Source organism: Bubalus kerabau, chromosome 3 (genome assembly GCF_029407905.1).
Source record: "Bubalus kerabau isolate K-KA32 ecotype Philippines breed swamp buffalo chromosome 3, PCC_UOA_SB_1v2, whole genome shotgun sequence".
In the NCBI taxonomy this organism is placed as follows: domain Eukaryota; kingdom Metazoa; phylum Chordata; class Mammalia; order Artiodactyla; family Bovidae; genus Bubalus; species Bubalus kerabau.
In genome coordinates, this window is record NC_073626.1 from 95,026,186 (window position 1) to 95,047,130 (window position 20,945).

The window sequence follows — 20,945 nt, forward strand, 5'->3', positions numbered from 1 at the left end:
GGTTTGGAAGAATCCAATATATTTTAAGAGACTCTTTGCAAAGCTAATTTAATAAACAAAACAGACTCCATAACACTGGTCTGTCCAATGAATCAGTAGATTGAAGACAGAGTCTTTACTCTTAGAGTTCCAGAAAAGACAGAGGTTTTGTAAATGAGCTTGAAAACACTGAGAACTATGGTATATAATAAGCTGCCCTCCACAGCAAAATAGAACCAAGACTTTAAAGTTGGTGACAAATTGTTATAGCAGCAATTGCAGATTCTTAAAAAACAAAGCTAGTCAGTTAATGAAGCTACTTTGTAATTAGTGATACTCAGGAGTTTTGAGTAGGAAAAACATCCAATGAAAAGACAGAGACTATTTTTCTTCTCTGCCCTAGGAGTAGTTGATTAAATTTTTAAAAAGAAGAAGAAAATGATTACTGACAAGGGAAAAAAAAAAAAAAAAAAAAAAAAAACAGAAAAACCTGATGGTGCAAAAATAAAAACAGCAGCTCTAACAACCAATGTTGGAGAAAACTAATCATTTCTAAGCCAGCAGAACTTTCCAAGTATACAGTTGTATAGTTATATTGATTATGTAGCAAAATAAAAGCTAAATACAAAGCAAAAATAAAAGCAAAAATCCTGGGTCATTGTTCTCCCACCTACTAAGAAACAGGTGCTATATAAACACAAGGTGGTATTCTGACATTTCTAGTTAATATCAGAATTTAGGTCATTTTACCAACTATTCTAAGCTCTGCTTTTCCTGCATGAAATAAAAATATTCACAAATATAATTTTAAGCTCACTTTCCCATTCATTTTAAAACAATTTCCCCCAAAGAACATATATTTTTCTTACTTTTATATAATACACCAAGACTGAAATTCATCTCCCTCACTCATATATTTGTTATTTATACATGTGCCTCATTCTCAGAGTAAGCTATTGGCTTCATAGTCTCTGCTCATTCTACAACCCATGAAAAGAAGTGGCCTAGAAACAGACTGGCTATCAGGAAAATGCCAACCTAGAACAAGAAATAGCTTATTTTTAGCAAAGCAGTTAATTCATATGTAGGTAATTTACACTTAAATATGCATGAATCTATTTCATTCAGACTCCACATTATCTTCTGATTTTAAAAATGTGTTCCATATACTCGAAATTATGCCTATACCCTCCTCCAAAAATGCTTTATATCCTAAGTTTTGGCAGAAACAAAGTTAACAACTGCATTTATTTTGTGATACTATAGGGAAAATAATACTTCATTTCACTGAATAAAGTTTTTCACAATTACATCTTTTTTAGATAAGTGAAATTCTCTGCACATTCATTGGAAATTATTTCCCAGTGGGTAAACCTAAACCTTTCTTTAAATGACTCTAAGGTACTACATATATCCACAATTTTATCTTTCAAGTCTTCTTCCATTTTGTTTGGTTAAGAGATATTCCAACTATCAATATGCTTACCTCACTAATTTCTGTTTGCTTCTCTGACTCTGTAGTAGACTTGGAAGCCTATTAATCACTGTGAATTAAAAGGAAAGCTTTTCTATTTAAAGATTGGGAAGGAATTGGCAAGTGCTCGTAGAACTGGAATTGTTTGAAGTCAGAGCTCCTGGCAAGAGCAAGGTAATCTTATCAACGCTCAGCCAAATACAATATTCCAGAAACTGATATATGCCTACCAAATATATCTTTAGAAGCAGGCACATTCTATTCTAGGCTTACAAAGAATTATAATCCAGGATTTTCTAATTCTGGTGCAATTCTAGAGATTTTCTGGAGCAAGGGGGGAAAAAAGCCTATGATAGTTTTAAGTTTCTCAACTTGTATAACTGGAGTTTGAGAACTTTTCCTCAAGGAATTGTAATACATACATGACAAACACAAAGAAAAAAGAGGATTTATGTATGTGCCCTTATAAAATTAAACTGTGATCTGTACCTTGAGTATGTAATAAATCAGTAGCAATAATATTTCATCTATTTCTAATAATCTTATTTATATAACAATTACTGCATTTCACTCAGAAATGTTGATAATAGGCAGAAAAAATTTAGAGAAAAACCTATTTAACCTTAATTTATTATGTTATCTTAAGCATTATGATAAAAGAAGAATCTTTCATTAGTAAAGCAGTTTGCACCTAGTCTACATTGTATCTTTTCGCTCTATAAATTATACCTCCTAATTCCAAAGGGAACACAGAATCATGATCATTTTTACATAAAAATATGTAAAGAGATACAGTCAAAATCAAAAAATTAATTCAAAATACCTGCTAAAGGTTAAGATTAATGTGGTAAATTATTAAAATTTCTGAGGTTGACTTTACTTGATGAAATAATCACTTAAGAGTCTTGAAACTATTGGATGAATAAGTGGGGGAAAGGTGGAATGAAAAACAGCTCATGGAAAATTAGTTAATTCTTTAAAATTTAGAACATAATTTGAAAACACTAGGACCTCAGAATGACTTCCATATAACTTTTATTTTCAGTTGTACAGAATAACTTTTCGAAAGGAAATAAAGATCTCTTTGAAATTTTAAAGCTTTTCTGGCTGGTTGCATATAGAAAATTCTGGGAATTAAGAGAAAAATCAAGGAAATCTAAGGCATAAAGTTTGTTTAAATTTATTGTCCAAATATAAGTAGAATATCATAGATACTTGAAATTATTTTATACAATTTAGATTTCGGCAATAAAGTTATTCTTTGTAATAAAATATTATTATTGAAATATACTATTTCTGTTATATATCCTTCAGTTAGAAGTCACATGGATTTACGTCTAGAACTTAAGGTTTGTGACTCATTTTATAGTCACAAGTACTAATTTCAAAGAAGCAGCTAATGTCAAATGACTTTGAACTCCCTTAGAGTCCAAAAAGGCCTGCAAGATATTCAATTACAAATTCTGACTATAGGTGAAAAAAGAATCAAAAGTCATAGATGTTTGGAAGGGATTATCATGGTTATGTACTTTACAAACAAATATCTTTCTTATAGTGAAAGACTGCTGAGTACATATTGAAAGACACACACACACACACACATACACACACACTGATCTGGGATACTGTTACAACTACCCTTGGCATAACCAGATCCACGTTTGTTCATTCTCCTTCTGGGAAATTTGTGGTCAGTTGACCACATTCATTCAACATGGACAAACTTCACCAATACAGTCAATCTCTTTGCTCTCTTTCTCCCATCTCTCTAACCCATAACTGTGTTATAATTTTAACTGTTCTGACCTTTCCTAGCTCAGAGGCAAGCAAGGGGAGTCTGGGGAAAAAAAGAAAAAAAACATTTAATCACTAACATCTGACATGTGAGATGCACCTTTATCATATTCTAAGACTTGATCTACCCCTCTACCACCTTTCACACGTCTCCATTGGAAAAGGCAATGAGGGCCAGTGGTTCAGAAAGGAAAAGAAATCAAAGCAGGTGAAGATGGAGAGGGTGGCTCTTCTTGCCTACCATCTCTCCCCTATTCTATCTGAAATTTCATTTCTCTTTAAATGGGCAATGTGTGTGTCTATGTGTATGTTGAATATATGCTGAAGTTAGAAAATTACACGCAATGACGTCAGGGTACCATGTGGAATCTAAAATTAGGAAATGAGCCAAAAGCAGGTACAAAGATAAAGAACAACAACGTCTTGTGACTCAAAGCTGTTCTGGCAATGGTTTTGGGATCAGACCAAAATTAGAGTCAGGCAGAGGAAAGTATGGACCTAGAATTTCATCTGGATAAACTACAATTGTACATTTTTTACTCCTTAAGTTTGAAATCCCATCAATACTCAGGTGGAAAAAATATGACCAACATCAAACCTAAAATAAAGATTTTTTTAATGCTAAGCCAATTATCCCATAAAAATATGTTCATTTTTGTAAAAAGAAAGTAACTTAAAGAATGGAATGTAATTTATCTTGTAATAAATTTTTGTGAGGCTTTTATTCCATTCAAATGAAAGAACAGCTTTGTAATTCCTTGGGGACTTTTTATGGAATTTATAATAATAACTGTGGATGGGATTTGTAACCCTACTTACACATTGTCCTCCTACTCACCAAACACCCTCAAATCCATCAAGTGTTTTTCCCTGCTTCTCTTCATTTGTTCTTACCTACTGCTGTGTATTTGTGGGTCTTTATGCCCTTATTTCTGTTCATGCTGTATTCCCCTAAGCACAAGCCACCCTGTACTTTGCAGGAACCATAATAAAAAAAAATATTACTATTATTTAAAAGAAGAAGAATAATTATAGTCTTTAAAAGGAACCCAAGTTCTATACCTATTACAGAATTATTGTACTTGTGTCAGAGAAAGCAAAGCTAGGCTAAATACGAACTTTACTTTTTTAATAAGACATAATAAACCCACCTAAAAAAACCTCACTGACATTAAGATCTAGCCCAAGAGTTCTGGGGTACTCAGTCCTAGACTCCTTGAATCTTTTTACTAGCCACATGTATAATGTTCAGGAGAAGAGTGTTTTTTTAATAGATATTCATTTGTGAATTATTTTATTTAAAAGAGATGACTAATAGTCTCAAGATTAAAACTAAAGTGCAAACTGGCCAAGATCAACTGGGGAAAAGAGTCAGTCATATAAAATAGGGTCATATAGAGTCAAAAATCATAATGACATTTAAGTGCAAGGTATAGAATGAAGACAAACTAATAAATAATATGGAAAAAAATCAGGAATTATATGGTCCAGGAATCACTGTGGCTAAAAGATTAAGACATATGAAGAGAATGAAGAGCTTATTAGTTTTGCAGATTCAATTTTGTTTTTTATAGCATCTGCACTGGATCACAATCATATGAGGAAACCAGATAACATCCAATTTTGAGTATCCATATAAATGGAGAATAGAAAACATAACTATAAAAATAATATAAGTGATATATTAAAAGATAACTGGGAACCATTACTTTTCACTAACTGAGAGTTTAAGGGTTACATAGCTGACATCCTAGGAAAGAAAGATGATGACTATTTTCCATGAATAAAAATATGAAAAAATAAAATTATATTTCCATGAGAAAAAATATCCTTACCACTTAATTTTAAATTATGTATCTAACAATAGTTGATTTTATGCTTACTTTATGTAAACAAGGTTTGACTATCTATACATGCACACACATATACACATGTATACATGTAAGTATAATGGCTTCTGGACAGTAAGTGTGCAAGCTGTTACACGATGCATCAAAAAGTTTAAATCTTTCCCTATTAAGATGGAAGTCTAGGGCAGTCGACCATTAGTATTAGATTTGTGGGAAGGAGTGAGATTTCCAAATCCTTTTAATCCAACACTAAATTACAAGGTCCAAAGTATCAACCATTAGTCTCAACTCCCTAACTCAGGCATTTTTATTAAAATTTTAAACTGGATGTTATGTTAACTTAACACAACTGTGCCATTCATTAGTTCCTATATTTTAGATTTCTTAAAAAAGACAGCTAAAATAAACTGAAAATTCAAATAAAACATCAATATGGGGATGAAAAGAGAAAGACCACTCATCTTAAAAGAGCTTCCTATAGCTGTATTTATAATAATATTATAAATTTTAAAGAATAATTTCCAATTATATTCTAAAATTTTTATTTAATCTACTTTCATTTTTTCCTAAGTAGAAAAGGACTGATCACTCCAAGCATACAGTTGGAAGATCTATATTTAAATATCAAAATAAATTTCAGTATTTGCAAGCTCAGAAGATAGGAATAGAGTTGAAATAAAATTTGCTTTCATGTAAGTTAATAACAGTTAATAATTAAGCAGAAAAACTATAAAAAAAACTTCCATCAAGAAAGAGAACCCCCAAAAATGCATGAAAAACCTCACAGTGGTGAGGATTAGAAAGCCACATGAATGTTCTTACTGTCTTTGCAAGAATAGAAAGCGCTTTACAATCATCAAATAGAATTCTTACATTAATATTTACAATAGGCTTTATTCAGCAAATAAGAAAACAGCAACAGAAAAAAATACAAATGAAATTAAATTAGGTAATAGGAAGAACTCATACAGACTATAATAACTATTGTTAAATATTAAGCTTTTGTTGCCTTAAAAATCTATGTATTTCTTTGTATTAAAGATACATAAATTTTCCATGTAAAATCTCAAACATGGGTTAAGAAAACAAACTGAAATGTGTAATAATATTTAATAAGATGTATAAGACTAACATCAAAATATTATTGCTTTAAGCTTTTGGTATAGCTTCACTTTAAAAATATAGTTGGCTGCTTTGGGTCACTTCATCTCAGTCCCTAAGAGAAAATAAGAGTCATTTAGTAAAGGCAAATCTTCCCTCTAATTTTGCTGAATGTTATCATTTTCCCAATAAAACATGGCTCCTTTTTAATGAAGTCTAAGGAAATGACAAGAACTCTGAGAATTCATTTTAGTCACCATGGCTACTGGACAAATCAACTTCAAGCAAACTACAGTAAGAGTTGCCACTCATCAACCCTCTCCCTTCACAAAAAAATCAGGACAGAATTTCATCATAATTTTGTTTAGATATAAACTGATGCCACATGCCAATCAATTTTACTTTTAACCCTGACATCTTCCTAACATATCAAAAGTAAAGAATTTTAATAGTATACATATTGTTTTAATTAGATGTTTTTAATCACCTTGTGTTAATATAGCACCTTGCTCCAAATTTTCCAGCACTAGAGAACTATTTTTTTAATAAAGACACTTCTTACAGTACATGCGCTACACGGTCTCATGCAGAAAAATCACTGTCAGCGTCCTGAATCACTAGAGACCCAGGGCTTTAGATTCACTATAACTTTGTAAAAAGCAAAAACAATAACCAAAACATGCTATGTATATTAATTCTATTTATTTCTGACTTCTGATCAATCTAAAAACATCTAAATATGCTTCCTTAAAAAGATACGTTTTAATAAATTATTTATATGTTTGAAACACTAGAGAATAGCAATAACTGACCTTTAAGGTCTAATTTTTAATTTCTAGTAGATCAATCAATATGGTAAACTATTCTTCAGTAAGAATCTCAAAGTGACACACAAACATGGCTTCCACGATAGAGACTTTTGCAATATATTTACAAAATGTTCCCAGTACACCTAACCTAAAAAAGAGGCTATGTATCTTGTTCTATACATAGAAACAGGCACATACAACAAACATGTCTACAGCATGTTTAGCCTGATCCAAACATCTCAGTTCAAACAGTGGTCCATAGCAGGATACACTAAGCTAAAATGTTTTAAAAATTACATGCAGCTCGTTGGAGTTTTATAGAGAATATGATCCACTCAAATTACACAATTATCTTAATTAACATATACATTGGAACTAGGTTAAAAATTTTCCAGAAAGCTACACACAATTTGTTTATTTACTGTCTATAGCATAGGAAATATATGCGTATGATGTGAAGTGACAGGACAACTGAGCTGCTTTAATTCTAACACAATCCTGAGCAAGATAGTCAAAATTGATTAGGGCAAGACCTTATAAATGAATGATAAAAATAACACAAGAGCCAAACTTTTTAAAAGCACGCGGTTCTACTTTAACTGCCATGTAAACTGAAGCTGTATAAAACCATATAGACCTGGGACATAGAATTGAAATCTCAAAGGTAAAATGTCAACCTACATTTTTTATTAGTGCTAAAATTATGAATGTGGCTATGGCTTTCTATGCAATGTCAGATAAATTGTTGAGATTGTATTGCGGTCATCTTTCTCAGTTTATGAACATTTGAAAACTAAGGAGAATCCCTCAAAAAGATGAACTATAAATAACACCGAGAGAACTGGGCTTGTATCCCTCACTCTAATTGGGTTAGTGTGCAGAGTGGGCTTCTCTCCTTGTTTGTAGTGGTGCCCTCTAACGACTAGATGGACCTTGCTTTAAAAATCACTCCAGAAGCGATTTCTTTTAGCATGTACACGGCTGTTGGTAGGAAGCAATCTTCTTTAATAGATACTAGGAAGTTTCAGGTGAAATCTGTACTTGACAAAGGCTTCATAAAAACAAGCAATTAAGAATAAAATTAATTAAAGAGACTGCAGGAAAAGCACTCAGCTTGCACAGAATACTTCTCTAGGATAATACTTAGTAAAAATAAAAATTGGTAACAACCAGGTGTTACTTTTTCCACTTTATAAACTGCTTCTCCCATCTGTGTACTTGTTAAAAAGATAACCACAGAGTTATTGGGTCTGAAGCAATCATCCACTTGCTGATACTAAGGGGGGGGGGAGGGGAGGAAGAGAGAGAACTACAAATAAATAAATAAAGCCTTAGGTGAAAACTGAGGTAAGTTCAGCACCTTTTGTCTTCAGACTAAAAGCCTGTTCAGTTTTACTACTTCAAGTTTACTGGAATGGTGTACTGACAACAAATTCAAAGCTCTCTAAATAGGAAAAGAGCCAGGGTAGGAAGGAGAACAGGGCATTCCTGTACCTCAGAGGTCCAGGAGCCAACACCACTCCGTTAAGTGTTATTAGTCCAGAAAGCGATACAAGTACTTCCGATGAATATAAATAAGAATAAAACAAACAACTGCAAGAGAATGGGTGGGAAAAGAACAGAACTGTCGATGGTACTCTCTTTGCCCCATCTTCCACCCCGAAAAAAACAAGTCTGCCTGTAGCGTAAGACAGACTAGGAGCCTGAGGGTAGCTCTCAAGTGGGTTAATTCCCCCGAGCGTGAGGAATGGCGGCCGCCAGGTGGGGAGGGGGCGGATAGCACTTACTTTGAGCAGCTTACAGCGGATCTGCGCGGAGACCATGTGGCTGTTGCGCAGGTTGCCCACTCGGAACATGAGCGTGAGTTTCCCGTCCCTCATAGAGATCACCGCGTGCTCGCTAAACATCAGGGTCTCCGCGCGCTTCTTGGGCTGGGACATCTTGATGAACATACAGCCGATGAGGAAAGCGTCCACGATGGAGCCGAGAATGGACTGGAAGAGGAAGAGGATGATGCCCTCGGGGCACTTGTCGGTGATGTAGCGGTAGCCATAGCCGATGGTGGCCTCGGTCTCGATGAAGAAGAGGAAGGCCGAAGGGAAGTTATAGACATTGGCCACGCAGGGCGTGTAGTTGCCGACGTGGGCTTTGTTCAGGTCGCCCCGAGTGTAGGCGATCACCCACCACATGGACGCCATGAAGAGCCAGGCCACTGTATAGGTGAGGATGAAGATGAAGAGGTTCCAGCGCCACTTGAGGTCCACCAGGGTGGTGAAAAGGTCTGAGAGGTAGCGGCTCGTCTCACTGCCCAGGTTGCCGTGTTGGACATTGCACCGGCCGTTCTTGTCCACGAACCGCTGTCGCTTCTTCTTGGGCACAAGCTGCTGCTGCGGGCCCTGGCCCGGCCCCTGAGGCTGCAAGCCCGAGCCGCTGGACGAGGTGGTCACTACCTGGTAATCGTCCCCAAATTTCCTTCGGAGTGCAGACATAATACGGAGGGGCGAGCCAGATTCAAACGCGAAGCGAAGGCGCAGGAGCCGAGCGCTGCAAACCAGCACCAATAAGGAGGTGGGGGCGGGAGAGAAAGGGGGGACCAAAGCCGGCGCGCCTGGGGTGGGGGGCGCACCCGGCGGTAGCTGCGGTCTCTGCCCCCCGCAGACGTCTCTCCTCCCCTGGGACGGAGGCTTTCTCTCCACGCTGTCTTAAAACCGAAAAAAGTGTTCTCCCACACTCAAGGCAGGAGGGCTGCGAGGACCACGAACCCAAGCGCGAATTCGCCTCCAAGCTTTTCCAGGCTTCTCCTCTCTGCCCCCACCACCGGCATCCCGGGGGCCACCTCTCGCTTTCTCACAGCCCCCCTGACTATCCTGCCGCACTCCCAAACTGACTGCTTTAAAATTAACGAGTTGACCAGCGAGTTCCTCCCCACCGGCCAACTCACCGGGTTGCCCAAGCGGCACTACCTGCTCCAACCAGACCCTCCCCCCCCCACCCCGCCGCTCCCAGCTCGCCCGTCCCCCCCACCCCCCGGGACGGCTGCCGGCTCCCTCCGGCGCTCCCGCCTCCTATCTTTTGGCCCAAATCCCGCCCAAAGGCATCTCTGCCCGGGCAAGGGTGCAGCAGCCCCTACCCACGTCCTCCCGGCTCAGAGTCCTCTCTCCGGACTCCAGAGACGCGTCCGCCTGCCGTCCGCTAGCCGCGGACTTTCCGCGGGCGCCACCCGGGCCCCCCGGCCGCCCCCGCGCCGGGCAGACGTGGCGGTGCGCTACAGCCCGGCACTCACCCTAGGGGAGAGGGCAGGAGGCGGCGCCGCGGGCGGCAGCGGCCTCAGGGCCTCGCACTCTGCCCTCAAGGCTCTTCTCGCCTCCACTTTTCCCGACGCACCACGATGGGCGCCAACGCCGGTCCCCCAAGCTCCGCGCCTTTCTGGGGGCACCGCGCGGCCCCCACCGGGAGGATCCTGGTGCACCGGGCACAGGAAGACTTGGAAGCGGGACTCGAGGGTTCCTGGGCACCGCCGCGCTCTCCTAGCTGGCGACAAAGGTGCTGCTGAAGGGGGTCTGAGCTTCGGGATTCGGGTCAGACTCTCAGGTGAAATACCAGCGCCGCTCCAGCTTTTCCTCGGCTTCACGGCGCCTGCCTTTTTCCTCTTCCCTCCCTGGCCCCCACTCCCGGTCCGCGTCTCTGCGGCCCGGGTGGGAAGGAGCGAGGCGCGAGCCGGGGGCGGCGGGAGAGTGGTGTGTGTGCGGGTGCTTGTGATCCGCTGCAGAGACGCGCTAGCCCCGCCTGTCCTGCTTCCCCCGCTGTTTCACCAGCCTGAATTGCACCTCCGCGCCTCAGTTGAGCCTGCAGTGTCTGGCAGCTCAGGAAAAAGCTAGCCCCTCCAATGAGATGCGACTCTAAATCTGCTCCCCAAAGCCAGCCAACTCTTCTTCCTCGCCCCCTCTGCACCAGGCAGAAACCCCCCAACAAGCAGGAAAGGCTTCTCTTTGAAAGGGGAGAAGTATAATGTGTCTGTATAACTAGGGCTCTCCTTTACACGGATGCCTGGGTTTAAGGATGCACGATAAAGAGAGACCGCAACTGGCTTCGTGATAAACCTGTTCAGAACTCAGAGCTGCAAGTAGAAGAGGGGGCTCAAGATGGGAACAGAAGAGACGGGAGACACTCCTAGGAGAGCTCACAGTCCTGCCTGAGAATGGCTCTATTAGAAAGGCTCAGAATGTCCGGAGTTAATGTGTGGCTGTAATTGAGGGATGAAGGCTGGATTGTAACAACCCAGGCCTGGCAGTTAACTTAATGGAAGGACAAAGTGCAGAAATAGCTAATATAGCGCCCATGTGGAAACATCAGTTTGTTTACCACATTTCATGTTTGTTCTAAAATGCCATGGTCTCTTATGGCATATTCCATTCATTCCAGATCCATAAAATTGAATTGTTGGAAAATCATCAAATCATGGGATTATGAAAACAAGGGGCTGCTGTAAGACTCCCAGGCAAAGGAAAATGAATCTTTCTACTAATTCTCCTCCAATAGGTGCTCTCTTCTAATTCTCTCTCAACCTTAGTGCGGGTCAGCCATAAGTAGAGGACTCTTGCCCTGTGGTTTGGTTAAAATCCCTACGCCAGGTTACAGACTTCTCCTGCAGGCTCTCTGATAAGGGGTCAGTGACTGTGATTCTTTAGGATTACATAAGAAGGGAAAGTGACCCTGTGGGAAGTGGAAATTTCTCTGGGCCTGGATCATAGACCTGATTTGAGTTTTGGCCCTGCTATTTACAAACTGTGTGACCCTGAACAAGTTGCACACAAAGTCTTTGACCCTCAACTTTCTATTCTGGAAAATTGGGAGCTTGAACATTTTCCCAAAGTTGATACCTGAAAAGGAGAATGAATGTGGTTTTATTAACTCTTCTAGCTGCAAAGGATGTCATAGACTGGGCTGTAAAGTTGCAATGAGGCCAAGAGATGAGGAATGAGTGTTTGGAGTTGGTCTCAAGCTGTGAACTAGCACATATTCTCCTTTCATCTCTGACTGCTCTCCTCCTAAGTCATGATGCCCTTGCCAGGCTGGCTTCTTTCAAATCCTGAAACCCACTGAGGCATAATTCTCATCCTTGGACCTTTGTTTATCTGTGTTCTCTTTCTGAAATGTTCTTGCCATGGCATTCCATATTGCTGATTTCTTCAATCATTCACCTCAGCTTGAATGTGTCCTCCTTAAGGAGCTCTTTCACTAGCCTCTCATCTACCCCCTATCACATCAACTTAGTTCATCTTCATGATACTTCTTTTTCCAGCTACTATTTTCTTCATTTGTTTCCTGTTTCTCTCTCATTCTGTCAGAGTCCTGGAATGGAAAAGCACACATCTTGTCCCTAACACCTCGAACACTATCTGTCATGTACTGGGTCCACAATAAATGCTTATTCGATCAGTAGCATATACCAACATACATATATCACTAGAAACTCCACATGCACTGAGTAATGCAAAATTAAAAGTTATCCCTAAATCAGGTCACTTAAATAATTTAATATAAAAAAGCATGTAAATTAAAGCAATCCTTCCTGTGCTTGTTAGTTTTCAAACTGATATTCAGTCAGTTGCCAAATCCTTTGATTGTCCCTCTGATCTCTCTTTTTTAAATGCTACTTTCTTCAAATCGTCATTTCGTTTTAGACCCAAAGTCAAATGATGTTCTTACCTTTAGCCTTTTACTCCTTCAAGCTGTCCTAGGTAATATTACTAGGTCTGTCTCCTTAGAATCGTATCCATTTATCAGTGGCATGGAAACCAAAGAGCTATTTGATTATTTCATTTAATTATATCATTTCCAAGCTTTTAAACATTCCCACTTTAAAAAAAAAAAAAAGTTTTTCTATGAAAAACCTTGCCATTTTCCAACAACCAATCTTTTTTCCCAAACTTTAAACTTTTATTTTGTATTGGGGTATAGCCAATTAACAATGTTGTGGTAGTTTCAGGTGAGCAGTGAAGGTACTCAACCATACACATACATACATCTATTCCCTCAAAACACCTCTCTCATCCAGGCTGGCATATGACATTGATCAGAGTTCCATGTGCTATACAATAGGTTCTTGTTGGTTATCCATTTTAAATATAGCAGTGTGTACATGAACATCCCAAAGTCCCTAACCAACAACCAAATTTATAAACAAGTTTATATGTTAAGAAGCATAGTCTAGTCTAGAGGCTAGAAGGGGGAAATCACTTGGGTCAATGTCACAGACTTAATATGTAGAAACTTTGAGATTTGAACCCAAAGCAATGAATCTTTAGAACCTGGTTGCTCTGCCATCTTTTCCCAGGTGCATAGAAAGGAATCTGGGATTCCTGCTCCATAGCCAGGGTCTCCTTCTGCTCCACCACACTGCTCATACAGGTTGAGATCTAAGGTCCACCAGAATATAGCCTAACCTATGTTTCCAAAATTATCTCCTCCGTTCCCTTTAATGTGGTCTCTGACTCAGACAACTTTGGTTCTGCAGTTTCCCAAACATGAACTGCATTTGCTCAACGTCTGTCTTGTCACTTTAAGTTTTCTTTTTCTATCCCTGAAAAGTCCAAATTACCATCTCTAGTGTATACATAAGCGAAGGGAGAAATTTCTTTAGTTTTTATTTCAAGTGCCATCTCCCCCACCTTTACCTTATGCTCCCACTAGCCACAATCATCCCTTCTCTGAATTCTAATTCCCCTAGATTTGCAATATGGCTTTTACTTTCTGGCCTGTGCCTGAGTTCAGAATTTACCAAGATTTCCCTTGTAAAATGGTAAACACCCTGAACATCCACCTCTTGATATTTAGATACCATCTAGCACTCCAGCTACCCAACCCTGCCTTGCAAAGTTAAATATTTAATACATTTTAAAAAAGAACATAAACTACTGAGCCTACTGTAACGTGCCAGGAAACTCGCTTGGAACTTTACAGTTACTATTCCTGTTTCAGAGCCTACAAGATGGTAGAGACGAGATCCCAAAGCATGTCTCCCCATTTTCAAGGTCTCTCTTGGAGAGAAGCAGTACTGCCTGATAAGTTAAAGATTTTTCAGGATGCCATCATTGTCACCCTTTACATGTGACTGAGCCTTTGACCTATTTGTGACATCCAGTCCCACTCCTTGAAAATGTTCAAAGATGAACCAAGCACATCTTCCCCTGTCAGGGCAGCTGCTTCCATGATGAGGTTCTGGAGAGCAGCCAGCCCCGCGGTGCTGAGGTCAGGCAAGACGTGTAGAGAATGGATGACAGAAGGCCACCTAATCAGGTGCTGTCTGATGAACTGAAGTGAAACACTGTGGACAGAATGGGCCAAAGACAGGAGAGGCACACAGTTTCAGCCAAGGCCACAAAGCCAGAACAATGTGGAAAATAGAACTGGAGAATACACAAGCTACCATTTAAAGACAGGGTGGTAGATTACCAACAAAACTACCATGCGGTTCTTAGCTGGAGGAGGGGAAGGAATCAAAGCTATATTTAACAACCAACTCAGTTCTAAACAAGCTACACATTTATTCTTCCCAGAAAGTGATTCTGGCAATGTCTTATTTGCTGTGTCCAAAATTAGTAATAACACGAATAACTGTAACTTTAAAAATGAAGGATATGATTCTGTGTTTTAATACTGAAAAAGCATGACTTTGCACTTGCACTCACCCTATTATATAACAGAACAGTGTGGAGAAAAGAGTATATTTAATGTAAAAGAAAAAACCCTCTGCCCCCGAGAAGTCCAAATTCTAAAAATGACTTAGTCTGCCAACTGTGAAAAAAGCAAGGCTTTGAACATTTCAGCATACCTGGGGTTCATCTCCTCGTCATTCACTTATTTTTACTGTGACTCCCACCATGGGACAGTCTGCATGGCCAGAAATATTAATTACTCCCAGGTGAAAATGGTATTATATTTAATACTCCTTTACTCCTAGTCCTACCATTCTCCAAAGTCTGGTGAAGGGATGGGCAGGCTTGGGATCTGAAGCTCTTATGCTTCAAAAGCTAACATATCCCATTACCACCATAAGCTCTGCTATATTTGGGAAGAGGTCACTCTTTGAAATTCTGTATGCAATTTTGGGCAATAGAATGGTGTGTTTTTTTTTTCCAATCCTCCTAAAAAAAGAAATACTGAAGTTATTTTCTCTCTTGCCAAAAAAAGAAGGGGAAAAAAAATGAAAGGGAGAAATCAGTTTGAGATCTGATTGCACAGACTTGAGAACAGAGGCATTGCCATACCATAGCAGATGACTCATCCAGTCCTTCATCTTGGCTCCGAATCCTGGCCTCTGCCAGAGGATTCAGAGAAAGGCAAGATGCCATTATCACTTGGAGACCATTTATTTAGTGACAATTTTTCTGACACAAACCTGCTCTTTACTCCAGTCCTATACATGGGAATACTCTGGTTTATGAAAGAATAAAGACTTTTAAAAAGTCTTTCAAAACTAAGGTCTGTTAGAAAAGAAATAATTATCAAACTCAAGGGTTTATTAAGGATATGAAAGAAAAAATAATTACCTATTGGAATTATGTCAGTTGAAGTTATATGTCTGAGAATTTCTCCCCTAAGAACACTGATAAAGTCCCAGATGTCAAAATATGTACAAAAATGCTGCTTAGTTCAATACAACACACACTTAATGTGCATAAACCATGTGCCCAGCACTATGCCAAGGGTTGTGCACGTCAGAAATGATAACAATGTAACGTAAATAAAATATGTTAACAACAGCAATAATAATACAATGTGGTAAGCATCTAAAGGAAAAAGATTGCTTTAGTTAAGGTTCACAAGAACGAGTCTCTTTAGGAAATGCTTCTGAAGGTGAGTTTCCAAACCTATGAATCACATACATTTTTAGGCATTAAATTATCTCTATCCAAATGACTTTATTTTAGATATCCAAAGACAGAGTTTTAATGTCCAAAATTCTAAGAGGTAACATTTCTACATAATGGGATAAGAAGTCACTTATACTCATAAAAAGTTAAACATTAAATACTGGAAGAAAAAATACGAAGAGTAGCATTTTGGAACAATAGAGTACATTTTTCATGCTAATTTTTGTGCTAGTATACACAGAAAAGATTGTAATTAGTTTCCACTATGGGAAAATAAAAATGCCACTTTTGCCATTTTCATTAAAATGTTAGAAGATTGACAGATTGTGTCAGTACAGTTTATCTGGAAGCAGATACACAGACAAAGCTAGGAGGGCAAAAGTTTTCTTAGGGGTGACACTTGGAAGAGGAAGAGACAGAATGAAGCAGAAAGAGCCTTTAAGCTGTGATGTTAATCTGATGCTAATGAAAAGAAAGGTGAGAGGAAGTAGAATAGAGAGACATTCAGACTGTGATGCAAATTGGCCAACCCCATGGGGAGCAAAATTTGACTCCTGGAATAGTGTCCATACAAAGTCAGGCACAGATAGCCCTGTCCCATGGGCTCACTGAGCTGTCATTGGCTAGGGGATGCCCTCAGAAGAACATGACTGGCTGAATGCTGCAGCCGACCAGGAAGATGCTGTCACCAGAAGCCAGACCATCCCTTGCGCTCCTTCCAGCTGAAGGCATTCTCCAGGGCAGATCAAATGGCAAACCTCCATGGCTGCTAATCAGAGAAGTGGAATCTATCAGAGTCTTTTCAGAAGTTTTGTTACAAATATCCAGAAATACTAGTATAGTCTAAACAACTGTTTATGACTGTGTTCATAAATCTTCAGTTTTGTCCCCGTACAATGACATGAATCTCTCTCTCTCTCTTTTTTTTTTCCCGGCAGGAGTGAGGGGAGTAATAGCCTATGGCCATGTTGATCTTGTCTTCAGTTACAGTATTCTAGAGGGTAGGATTATATATATAAAAAAAAAACTTCTTTTAGCATCTTCCAAGACTGAGGCAGCTTGACAGAGAGAGAGACAAGAGTCATGAAATAGTTAGGCATAGGACAGGAGAAGAGAGTAAAAGAGAAATTATGAAAGAAAATACACGAGATGATAAAGAGATGGAGGATGGAAATCAAGCAACATTTCATAGCAGGAAACCCAGATTAGAAAGGAAAGTGCTGCTGTGTGTGCTCAGTCGTGTCTGATTCTTTGAGACCCTGTGTTCTGTAGCCTACCCGTCTCCTCTATCTGTGGAATTTTTCAGGCAAGAGTGAGCTGCCATTTCCTTCTTCAGGGGATCTTCCCAACTCAGGAATTGAACCCGTGTCTCTCACATCTCTTGCATTAACAGGTGGATTCTTTACCACTGTGCCACCTGGGAAGCCCCAGAAAGGAAAGTGGAACAACATGTAGAATTTTCTGAAATCTAATTATCCTGTTATCATTTCTATCAATAACTGTGCATTAGCATCACCTTGTGACCTCACCCCAGGTCATTCTATCAGATTCTCTCTGCATAAGGCCCAGGCATCAGTATTTTTCAAAAGCCCCCTTGGTGGTTCTGACAGCACAGCTAGGACTGGGAAACATTGGTTGTAGGAACTGCTTGCTTATGGTGGATGAGCTTCCCTGGGAAGTGTCACATGTAGAAGTATCATCACTCTTTCTTCCCCATTCCTCAAAGGCCCCGTCCTTTGATTAACTGGAAAAAGACAGTTGGGATTAGTAACCCCTTGTTCTATGAACTGTCACAAATCACCAGAGTCCAACACCTGCAGATCTGAATGCAACGTAACAGGAAGATCTTTCCCTCCTTGCAAAAGCACCTGGGCAAAACAGGACGCAATGCAGGTTACTTGCAGTTTCACCCAGTCCTACCACCCACACTCATAAATAATGCAACTGAATAGAAGAATCTGGGGCCACTAAATTCTTAAGCCCATTAATGTTTTAAGTTTTTTCATTAATAATGTTTCTACAACTTTCCCTGAATACAGATGTAAATTTAGAAATTCTGCCTTTATAATCTCTCTTCACCACTATTTATCATACTTTCCTGATTTAAAATAACTGAAACTAGGAAAGGGAGGGAGAGCAGAAGGAAGAAAAGGAGGGAAGAAGAAAGAGCACAAAAATTAAAACTCTCACAAAGATCACTGATCAACCTGTGGCAGAGCACGTTAGCCATGAAACTAGGTGGCTGCGTCGGCTGACAGCCAAGCTGAGATTAGCAGATCTCAGCTAATACAGGTTTTGTATTACATGATTAGCTGGAGAAGACTGGGTAAAGAACAATTACAGAAATAAAGACAATAACAACTAGAAACCAGAATGTCATTTTTATACACACTTACTTCTAAAATTCCTCCCAGTTTTTTACTCAGAGAAAACTCTCAATATTTTTTTTCATTTAGCTTTGCTTTCATTTAGTAAAATGACATCGTAAACTCACCTATGTTAGTGATGATCCAGCCGTCCAGAGATCATCTTCATGTTCCCTATGAGTTAACAGAAGAGGCGCTGTGGGTTAGTAAACTCCAGGGGTAGAGTGGAAGAAGTGCACTAAAACTCTGTGTTTCCCTCTTACATGGTTCCTCCTCCAACTTTCAAAGTGGGTACTTCAGCAATTCAAATTTCTGGTTGACTAGGCTAAGCAATTATTGTCAAAACTGCTCTGAAAGTAAAGATTATATCTAGTTTATTCATAAAGAGCTTCTACCTATTTATTATGACACCATAGATTATACTGAGGCTCTGAAAGCATCTTGGCATTGAAGTAATAATTAAATGTAATGATTCTCCAAAGCTACTCTTTTTTTCCCTCTCTCATCTCTACTAATTGAAAAGTCTCTCCTCCAAACAGAGCTTAGGTGATTGACACATTTTTTTTTTTTAATTAGTGAATTTCTCTGGAGAGAGAGGATAGGTGTTAGCAATCTATTATGCAGGTAAGATAAAGAAGATGCCTGCTGTTCAATAGTTACCTTTCTATATTGTTTTTGTTTTGCATCAAGATGAACAACCAAAGAAAGAAATTAAACATACTGTGAAATGACCACATAATGGATGTATGACCAAATAATGGATCAAATAATTTCATGTATGTAGAAATAAAATTCTTTCAGCAAGTAGTTTTTAGCAAAATCAAAGAACAAGGATGCAACAATTAGAGAAGGGGAGAAAGAGAGGATGGGATAGGGAGGTCACAGCCCAGTTCTAGCCATCAGTAAAGTGCGTATCTTTTTTTGCATTCTGTGAGGCTAAAGTTGCTGCTGATGAAATGTCCTCACATATTCTGTCAATGTCAGAATGCAAACATCACTAAATAAACCCTTGTGTCAAAATGTCACATAGTGATTATTTATGCTTCTTGACAATACCAATGAATGACAAGGCTGCCTCTATAGCTGCGAGAGGTTGCATACCAATTGTTAGAGGTAACACAGATGAAGGACAGCGTAGTCAGCAGAATTCATTTAAACTGTGCCATTAAATTAGGTATGTTACCAGCAGCCTACACAGTAGACACAACTGTGAGTCTCCTGATTGAAAAAATATTGACTAAACAACTTAATGCAAAGCGTTTAATGATTCAAATGCCTTTCTGAATCCCTGCTATCAAGTGGATAGTCGTACTGAAGGAGAAGTGTCATTTATTTTTCTCCTTTATTTGCATGTTGTTTCAGATGTTCTTTCTTCTGGTATTGAATTTGAAGTCCATGTATTTACAGGAGATTGCTATCACCAATAAAGTTTGGATAACACAAAATAAACCCAAATGACACAGTGATAAAATCTTGGCACTATATACACACTAAGAGAGCCAGCCCCTTTGTTCCTGAATCCCTTGTCTCCTTTCCCAGCTAAGTGAGATAAGTGAAGTCGCTCAGTCGTGTCTGACTCTCTGTGACCCTATGCACTGTAGCCTACCAGGCTTCTCTATCCATGGGATTTTCCAGGCAAGGGCACTGGAGTGAGTTGCTATTTCCTTCTCTCTAAGGTAGGTCAATGGGATAAAACTAAGTACTGTGAAAATATTTTATCAAATCAATCAGTAAAATCTGAAAGGTGATTATAAATCTGTCCCATACATTTTCAAATATTAAAAATAATTGTAAAACATTGTTTTATTAGGGATAACACTCTACTAACATTTTCCTCTATTCATCATCCTGACAGGTGCTAATAAATTAGATGTTCAAAACATAATTAGTTGTTAACTGAATCACTAGGCTTTTGGGGGAGGTCTTCACTTTGACCTCTAATACTGTCCCCAGTTGTTGGAATACGAATCTTTGCTTTGAAATTTCTGGCTTTGTGATCTTAGGTAAGTTACTGACGTCTCTGTTTCTCGCTTTTCTTACTGTTAAAATGAGATAAAAGTAACTTTTTTGAGGTAGTATGATGTGAGAATTAACTGACAATCTACATAAATCATAGTGTCTAATATTTGGCACAAAATATTTTCAAATTCACTGAAAAGCAAATAAAAATTATCTTTAAATGAATAAAATATCCACAGGGAGAACGTCTCACCTGCTATTAGCCTACAGATGATTTTATGGCCACAGAAATATAATGAAATTAAAGCAACAACTAAAGTCAAAAGATTTTAGTATATTCACCTTCTTTAGTAACATTGTAAGTTACAAGTTATAAACTCTGTTTTCTCAAGTCAACAGAAATGAATGTGCCTGTTTTCATTCCCTGTTGTTGTTCCTTAGTCACTAATTTGGGTACGACTCTTTTGCAACCGCATGGACTGTAGCCCTCCAGGCTTCTGTCCAGAGAATTTCCCAGGCAAGGGTTGCCACTTGGGAGTGGATTGCCACTTCCTTCTCCTGTGGATCTTCCCAACCTAGGAACTGAACCTCAGCCTCCTGCATTGGCAGGTGGATTGTTTACAGCTGAGCCACCAGGAAAGCCCTTTCATTCCCTTCGCTCTCCCATTTCCCTGTTTCTCACTCAATGCTGGCTGTATCTGAAGTTTCGCCACCTGGGTCTATTATTTCTGGTCTAA

The 20,945-nt window shown here is 39.1% G+C and overlaps 1 protein-coding gene across 2 annotated transcripts in view; it reads right to left on the minus strand.

Moving 5' to 3' along the window:
* KCNJ3 (potassium inwardly rectifying channel subfamily J member 3) overlaps window positions 1–9,966 on the minus strand; it is a 196,612-nt gene extending 186,646 nt beyond the window's left edge. For both annotated transcript variants that reach the window (XM_055572528.1, XM_055572529.1), the window contains exon 1: window positions 8,795–9,966. In XM_055572528.1, coding sequence (XP_055428503.1) covers window positions 8,795–9,496 — 702 coding nt within the window. In that variant the 5' untranslated portion in view covers window positions 9,497–9,966. The remainder of the gene's footprint in view (window positions 1–8,794) is intronic.
* Between the last annotated feature and the right edge of the window lie 10,979 nt (window positions 9,967–20,945).